The 9,275-nt window shown below is 38.0% G+C and overlaps 1 protein-coding gene across 5 annotated transcripts in view; it reads left to right on the forward strand.

Moving 5' to 3' along the window:
* Window positions 1-9,275, forward strand: part of Ralgps2 (Ral GEF with PH domain and SH3 binding motif 2) — a 139,045-nt gene that overhangs the window by 74,829 nt on the left and 54,941 nt on the right. For all 5 annotated transcript variants that reach the window (XM_057769272.1, XM_057769275.1, XM_057769273.1 and 2 more), the window contains one exon: window positions 1,009-1,135. In XM_057769272.1, coding sequence (XP_057625255.1) covers window positions 1,009-1,135 — 127 coding nt within the window. The remainder of the gene's footprint in view (window positions 1-1,008; window positions 1,136-9,275) is intronic.

Consider the following 9,275-nt stretch of genomic DNA (forward strand, 5'->3'; position numbering starts at 1 on the left):
GAATGCTGCTGCTCATTTACTTGGTTTGTTTTTCTAAACTGAGGACTGCCTGCCGCATCCCACCGCACCCACTGAGAGCTAGGTCCACCCACATCAGTCATTAATCAAGAAAACGTACCACAGACCAGAAAAGACTAGTGGGTTAGGTGTCAGACTGTTCCACTATCAGAGCCAGTCTTTGAGACCCCAAGGAACAGAAGCATACATCTGTGTAAATAAGACTGAGAGCGCTGGTACAGTCTTCCACTTGCTCACCCTGTGACTGACTCTCCTTCTCTGTCATCTGTAGTAGCACACACAAACTTTCTTGTTAACCTTATAGCAGAATTAGATGGCAATTGTGTAAGTGAAATGTTTACATGCTGTACAGAGAGCCAGTATTTTAACATGTAATAAAGTCAAGTCTTACTGTGTTGTGACAAAATTGTAGCTTCAGAGGTTTTAAACCACAGTCTTTGGAATGCTAACAGAGCAAAACAAACCTCCGGGAGCTTTCAGTTAGTATTGTGAGTACTAAGTCGCTGTCTTTCACCATCCCTGGTCATTTGTAGTAATCTCCAGCGCATGTATTGCAAACGGTCTCTGGATCTGTCAAGAAAAGTTGTTAATCACTTACAGTTGAGTATTTCTTGGTGATTATGAAGGAATGGTTTTTAAGGAAGCAGTCGGTAAAAATGTTTGGACATTTGAAATGAATGTATTCACATAGTTATTTTAAGTTAGAAAAAACAATAAAAAGGTACTTAGTTACATAAAGTAGTAAGATAATATAGTTTACCTCTTAGTAGGAATAGGTTCATTTATGTGCATATAAAGGTGATTTTATAAATACTGTCATTAATGCATGTGCCTGATTTTGTTTTATTTATATCCTACCAAAATAAAATTAAGGAAAGTATAACTTTGAAATTAAAATCCAGATTTGTGCTAAATACAGCTTCTATTCAGTTCTTTGCAAAAATAAGATGGAACTTGTAAATAACTTAGGCTTTTCTGTTTGTTTTTTAGTTATTAAGTCGAAAAGACAAAACTACCTTTGAAAAATTAGAATATGTAATGAGCAAAGAAGATAACTACAAAAGACTCAGAGACTACATAAGTAGCTTAAAGATGACACCTTGCATTCCTTACCTAGGTGAGTTATGTCACTGCGTGTTCGTCGTCCCTGGGGGTTGCTCTTCCTGAATAATTTTTATGAAATGCAGAGTATTTTTTTTAAGTGCATGTGTAAGATTTCTAAGCTGAAAAAAATCAGGTAAAGGAATGTTTACCTTATTACCTGAAATGCTTTTCATGTTTAATTAGCCCTCTGTTCTCAGGTTTTCCATAGAGTATAACATTAACTTAGAAATGGGCCATGGTAAATGATATGTTTTAGCTATTTAGTGATGCTTTTTTGTTTGTTTGTTTTTGAGACAGGGTTTTTCTGTAGCTTTGGAGCCTGTCCTAGAACTAAGTCTTGTAGACCAGGCTGGCCTCGAACTCAGAGATCCAGCTGCCTCTGCCTCTTTAGTGCTAGGATTAAAGACATGTGCCACCACCACCCAGCAGTAATGCTTTTAATGACTAGGAAAAAAGAAAAACTTGTAGTGATTTTTTAATATTCTAATTGAAGACAGTGACCCAAGCTCTTATGTAATGGACAGTTGGTTTGAATTCCAGAGTGGTTTCATTTAATTTCAGTATTACTGTTTGCCTATAATTTAATTGTTTAAGTGTGAAAGTTAAGGTTAGGGCATGACAGTTTTGTATTTTATCATTTGGTTAAATACTTAGATCTTTATATAAAATATCTTGCAGTATTAATTAGTTCCAAAAGCTATTTAATAACTTTATAGATTTTTTCAACAAAATATGAATAATGCTTTGTTGATTGTCGAGTTTTTAAAGGCCCTGAATAAGCCATCCTTCTAAATTTATATGTAAATTAAAGATACACGAAGTGCTGTAGGTGATACGTATCTGAGGTCATCAAAACGAGTTGGTTTGACTCTGTAGAAATTCATCATGGATAAGCATTTGTTTCTCATCTTACTGCCCATCTGCTCTCTCCCGTTTAAGTGGCTGTCTTAGTTAAGTGGCTGTAGAGTTAAAGAGAACGATTTCTAAGAATAATCACACGTGTGCTATTTGTCTCAGATATTTCAGTGTCACCTTTTAAGTTATTGTATTATTAGTGACTAAAAGACAAACTCAGAGGCTGGTGCGTACACCTCCTGTTGTAGAGTGCATCAGTCTTAGTTCACAGAGAAAACTTGACTAATAGCAGGGGGGCGTCCTAGGACTCCTGTGGTGAGATATATTCACACCCTACTGAAGGCATAGTAACCTAAAGTGTAGTGCAGGTAATGACGACTCCAATGTCCTTCCTTCCTTCCTTCCTTCCTTCCTTCCTTCCTTCCTTCCTTCCTTCCTTCCTTCCTTCCTTCCTTCCTTCCTTCCTTCCTTCCTTTCTTTTTTTAGATTGTAGCTTAGCTGTGCTCATATTTAGAAATGTAATTTGGGGAACTGTTGTCCTTGTGTTCTGTAAAAACACAAATAAACCTTTTGTTGTATAGGCTCATTGACCAAGAATTGGTGATCATTGCTTCTAAAAGGGCTTTTCAGTGCTTAGCTTTCAATCAGTTTATTTCAGTCTTTTCTGCTTAGATTCTAATCTATTTCCTTATGAGTCAAGTGGTGTTCTTACTCCACCTACTTCAAAATTGAGAACCAAGCGTGTAGAGATGGAAATCTGACTTTCAGTACTCTAAGAGCTCAGTTATAAAATATCCACAGTCTAATGGCTCTATCTAGTGTGTTCCAATCATACCTGCTAAACTCTCTAATTCAAAATTTCCCGATTCTATGACTGCCTTCTCACTGAATTGCTTTTCTATATTAAATGCCATAATTTGTTATCTTCTTGAGAAAGTTAATTTTTAAATTAAAAATGAGAAAATGAGAAATGAATTCTAATGCTATTATTTCTAGTTCAGGGATCTTTGTGCTACATTGTTTCATAGAGGAAACTTGGTGCAGAAGTTTAAGCTGTGTGTGTGCATATGCACTTGTGTGTGCACAGGGCCGTATGCACTTGTGTGTGCACAGAGCCGTGTATGTTTATGAGCCTCTGTGTAAATACAGAGAAGAAGGGAAGTGTTGGGAAGAATTTGCAAAGGTTTTCTGTTGGAGACTGCCCCTTCTCTCCCATCCTTGGAGCCTGAAGCAGACAAGGCAAAACTCTGGTGCAGGATGTTAACTTATAGAAAATACTAGAACCATCATCTTTACTGTATGTTCTAGTTGGTCTCCAATGACCTAGGCTCCCTTTCTTTTTATGTTCTTGTGTCTTGGAGTCTTAGTTTTCACTGTCACCATTTACTTAGGAGAAAGAGCCCTGTTGTCACTTCTGTTGCTCAGCACACTGTCATCTCCCTGTTCACCTACTTGGCAGGGTGCCCTGCTTGTGCCCCATGCAGTGTACCATGTCGTGTCCCGCTCAGTGTCACATGCGGTGTCTCATGCAATGTCCCATTCTTTGTGTACTTCTCAGACGTCTTCTTTATTTTGTGTTTAAGGTGCTAGTTACTCTGCTCTTGGCAATTGCTCTTGGCTCACCCTCTAAACTTCTGGGTTTTGTTTCATTGGCTGCTCTTTCTTTTAAATATGTAATCATTTAAATTTATCTGTTTACTTTTTTGCACTATACTCTGAATATAGTGGAGTGATCTTACTCAGGTTTGACATACAGTTTTTGATAACCTCAGCTCTGGGCTGGGCCTGTATGTCTGTCTACTTAATTTTTATAAACTGAAATATCAAATCAATTGACTTGAGATACTTATCGACTTCTAGTTGAACATGTGCTTACATGAGCTCTTCCCCCTTCCTGCAAATCTAATCCCTATCTCATCTTCTATTTTAGTTCATTGCTAATCTTATCTGTATCCCCTTATATACCTTGGAATGTTATAAAAGTAAGCACTTGAGTAGAGATTTTGTTTTGTTGAGACAGGTCTCACCATGTGTCTCTTGCTGGCCTAGAACCCATAGAGATCTCTCTCTGCCTCTACTTGATATAAAGGTGTACACCATCACACCTGGTAGAAGATAATTGTTTATTCAACTGATTGCACTGTCCCTTTCTGGCTTTCCCCTTTCCCCATTTTTAGCAGTGTTGTTTACTTCTATTTGAATATAATAGTGTACTTGTATATAATATTCACATGATTCAGCTCTGCAGCCTGCAGTTTTCTTTCAGTGTCTCGGCTGAAAGCATTTACTTAGCCTTGTGCTTGGTGCTAGATGCATAACAAGGAATAAGATGAACTTTGTTCCTCCCTTGTGGATGTAATAGGGCTTGAATACAAACCTGTGGCTCGTTGCATTTTATCTCCTCCCCATCCTCTGTTTATCATGTAATGTAGGAAAACGAGATGCATGTATCTAACAGTTAAAAGTGACAAGGAACTTGGATATTGTGATACATGCATATAATGTCAGCAGTCGGGAGGCGGAGAAAGGAGAATCATGAGTTTGAAGCTAGTTTGGGTTATAGATTAAAGTCTGCCCCCCAAAAAATAAGGAATTGGGTATTGGCAAAGAATTTAAGATGATTCTGTTGAGACCATATATTTCAACAGCTACATTTTTTTTTAATGTGTTGGTAGTCCTCACGTGGTTCATCCTTACTCTGTTCTGGGAAGAACATCTATTCTAGAACGAGAAGATATGGACCATTTGGCATAAATACTTGGTAGACTTGACAGATTAAACTAACCACATAATTAATTATGACTTGGTTTAGTTTCCAGCTTGAAAATTGTCCTTTTCCTGAACTGAAAGTTTTGTTTAGCAGCAACCCTTTTGAGTAAACTTAATCTGTTAAAACGTGTGCTTTTCTTTTCTGTTTATTTGTGTGTGTACACGTGTGCACATGCTGCTTGAGTATATATGCATATATGTGTGCTGGCATTCAAATTTCCATCCTCAGAATTGCACAGCAAACACTTGAGCCGCCTTAACCACTGAGCCACCTCTCCAGCCTTTATACTGGATTTCCTTGAGAAAATATAATGTGACCTTCAGATGATTTATTGACTACTTAGTTAGCATTATAAACAAATGGGTCATTTTTTTCATTTCTGATACTTATTATTGAAATATGTTGAAGAAGGAAGATTTGTTGCTAATTTACATCTAATCCTGGCTACTTCATATTTTATTTTCATTTGAAATTAATTAGGTCTTGAGTTTTTAGAATTTAACTTTCCTTGATTTTTAGAAACCTTTTCTGTTCGTGTGAAACTAGAACAGTTTCTAAAACCATGAGTTCTTACAAGACACTGCATTTGATGACAAGACACTGCATTTGATGACAAGACACTGCATTTAATGACAAGACATTGCATTTGATGACAAGACACTGCATTTAATGACAAGACATTGCATTTGATGACAAGACACTGCATTTGATGGACAGAACTCAGCTGAAGATGTTTGAAAGCTAATGCTCACTTTTCATAATGTTTCCTTTCTCCCTTTTGTCTGTAGATGTTCTCAGAGAAAGGATGTTATCAGCCGAAGGATCTGTAGTGCATAGAAAAAGGGTAACCTTTCATAATTGAGAGGTTCTAAACTGATAGTGTTTTCAGTGCTGAAAATAATCGCCAAGGGCTGTCTGTAGCCCAGCAGACATAGTTCTGTCATGCAGACCTGACAGCCACTCTGCAGAACCCATGTCAAGGTAGAAAAGAGAACCACATCCTGACTTCTACAGTCATGTATGACACACACGTCCACACAATACACACCATGCACACACACTAGTAATGCATTTTTAAACCTACAAACCATTAAAAATTTGCAATCAAAACCAACCATTCATTGTAAAGACTTTTCTAAAGGGGTGTTAGAGATTTATATATTAGTGTGATTCTTTTATATTGCCAAAAGTATCAGTAATTCAATGTAGATTGAATTTCAGGAAGGAGAAAATGCTTTCTTGGCACTCTAACCCATCTTCTCTTGAAATGGTCCCTTTTGTTGGTTTACATTCAAGGCAAAAAGTGGTCAGCTTGGACAATATAGTCAAAAACTCTTAAAACAAGGATGCACTTTGTCTAAAGAGGAATAGTTTGGCCAGTGTCAAGGAAAATTCTGTTGTATGTGAGTTATTGCTGTAAATCTGAAAACCATAGCAGCGCTCATTTGTCCTCATCACCGGAGAGCAGTCGAGGGCTGGGGTTTGGCATGTAAGTTTCACTTTGTTGCAGAGGGAAGAAGAGAACATTGCTTAAAAATAATTTAATGAAACATGGTAAATACTTCTTCATGTGTATTTTTTGAACCTCATTTCTACTTAATTCATGTAATGGGAAATGCAGTAGCACAACCAAGTCAGTGTGTTCTGAGAGAGGCGTGATGTGAGCAGAGAGGAAGTGAGTCGTGACCCTGGTAGGGGATGCAGAGCAGAGACAGTTTTGTCAACTCTCCGGGCCTTTTGCAGACATGAAGTAAACTGTCTTGATGTATGGAGACATAGTGCCCTCAGTCTTAAAGAGACAGCTCTTTCCATGTTCTCCTTTAAATTTCAATTGAAATGACTTCTTTTCATGTGAAGATTTTTTTTTTTAAGGAAAAGAATGCTCTTAATGACCTTTTGCAGTGAGGTGTTCCATTCCCCTCCAGTCTGTGCTCTCTAAAACACCACCTCTTTTATTTCTGTAATACATTCCCTTTCAACCCAAATGGGTAAGCCCTTGTCTTTGGGTTTCTTTGGTGTTGTTTGGCTGGTTGGTTTGGTTTGGTTTGGGGGTTTTTTAGCATGTAAATAATTGAACAGATACTTGCTGATTTCGCTAATCAAAGGATGCCTTTCTGGCCCTTTCATTTGCTCTGGAAACTTCGTTTTAGTCTCTGTTATGATACAGTACTGTGATCATGTGACATGTTTACAGCTCTTCAGGCATGCGTGCGCATGTGCACACACACTCACTGTTTTCTTCTGGTGCCTCAGTTGTACTTGCTCGGCCGCTGACTACCTTACCAGCTCTGTTATTTTGATTACATATTGTATTCTAAGCAGCAGTAGGAACACACTCAGGCATTTTCTTTTGGATTCTGAGAGTGAATTCTGATGAGATGGCACCCAGCTGTGGATGTTTCCTTAGCTAATGCTGCAGTCTTCTCTTGCAATTCCTTGCATCCTCTTTGCCCTCACTCTTTTGAAATGTGTTGAAGGAAGGGCACTTGTTGGTTCCCTGCTACCCAGCTAGCTTAGACCCAAAATAATCACACAGAAACCATATTAATTAAAACAGTGCATGGCCCATTAGCTCTAGCTTCTTATTGGCTTTTATGTATTAACTTAACCCATTTTTCTTAATCTGTGTATCGCCACATGGCTGTGGCTTACCAGGTAAAGGTCCCCGTGTCTGTCTCCCTGACTTTGCCCTTTTTCCTCCCAGCATACAGCCTAGCTTTCCCATCTAGTTCTGTTCTTCCCTGCCATAGGCTCAAAGTAGTTCTATATTCATTAACCAACAAAAGCAACACATAGACAGAAGGACCTCCCACACTAGAAATGCATTTAGAGTTCCACTGATGTTCTTTTATTCTATCTTGAGAGTTAGTTATTTTTAAAGACTTGTGACATAAATCAGTTGAGGATTAAGTTGAATTAATATCATTCATGTGCTTGTGGTTTTTAATGACAACTAGCATTTAACTGTATGTTCCTGATACAATTTGTGTCAGTTCTTTAATACAGAACAGTAAGAATTATTCATATGTGTTGGATAAAGGAACCAGCAAAAGGAAGGACAGGTTGCCTGGCTACAGATAACTGCACTATAACTTTCTTATATTTATTAGTGTTATGTATTACCTCGGTATTTTTGGACTCTGCTGGGGTGGCTTGTTTGTTCATCTTTCCTGCCACTTTCTGTAGGAGCATGGCTTGCTAACAGTTAACCTCGCAGATAACCTTGGAAAGGAGCTTGTTTTTAGCTGGACTTTTGTTTTCTCATGGGTGGTTCTAGCTTTGTAAGTGGAATAATTTCTTTTTTCACTTCTCATATCACTACTCAGTTAAGTGAACATGAGTGGAATTTCACCTCAAGCTATATTGGAGTTGCAGCCTTTCCTGGTGTTTATTTTTTTTATTACAAAATTTCAAGGTTTTATCTAATTTTGGAGTTCTCTAAAATCTGAAATTTTGAAACATCTCTTCAGAGAAGCCAAGTATTCTCCTACATTGATGGCCTTCCATTGAGTGCAGGCAGAACTTAAAACTTACTGATAAACTTTATCATATATCTTAATAATAAGAAATAGTTTAGATTTCTTTTGTTTTATTTTGTTATCCAAACCTAATCTATATATAGGCCAAATAAGACTCTTCTGAGCTGGAAGGGAGTTGTAAGATAGGGTCTGGAGTTGAAGATAGGATTGTCCTGCCTCAGCCTCCTAAATGCTAGAATTGCAGATGTGTGCCTTCTACAGTCAGGTTATTAATACTGCCAGCACATTTTACCTTCTGGAAGCTAGCTTGAAGACAGGTTTATGTGAGTCCATTCTTATTACAGATAAGGCGGCCGTAATTTGGGATTTGTTTGTTGGTTTTTTTTTCAGCTTTTTGAGACAGGATCACCTGTAGCCTGGGTTACCTTTAAATTTGATAGGTAGTGTGGGCCAGCCTTGAATTCTTGATCCTTCCTCCTCCACCTCCTAAATGCTAATATTAAAGGTGTGTGCCACCATGCCAAAGTTTATGATTCTTATAGCTCACCACCAGTAACCTAGGTTCTTCCTCAAGATTCTCTTTATACTATAGCTATTGATGCCTAAGCTTTTTATCACTTTTAAATTATCTGCCTAGCCGGGCAATGGTGGCGCACGCCTTTAATCCCAGCACTCGGGAGGCAGAGGCAGGCGGATCTCTGTGAGTTCGAGACCAGCTTGGTCTACAAGAGCTAGTTCCAGAACAGGCTCCAAAACCACAGAGAAACCCTGTCTCGAAAAACCAAAAAAAAAAAAAAAAAAAAAATTATAATTATCTGCCTGTCCTAATAGCTGAAAGAGTCATGGGTCACTGTAAATTCCTGGTTGCAAATTTGGGTATAGTTCAGTTCAAGACATTTCTCGATTGCCCTACTCTGCATGCTGTCATTGACAGTCTTGCAGTCACCTTTCTGCATCAGCTGTTTATGACACAGAGTCACTTGTTTTCTAGTTTTTATGCTTACTTTCTCCTTCTGTTTTTAATTCTGTTAAAATTCTGTAGGATTTGT

Source organism: Chionomys nivalis, chromosome 5 (genome assembly GCF_950005125.1).
Source record: "Chionomys nivalis chromosome 5, mChiNiv1.1, whole genome shotgun sequence".
Taxonomy (NCBI): domain Eukaryota; kingdom Metazoa; phylum Chordata; class Mammalia; order Rodentia; family Cricetidae; genus Chionomys; species Chionomys nivalis.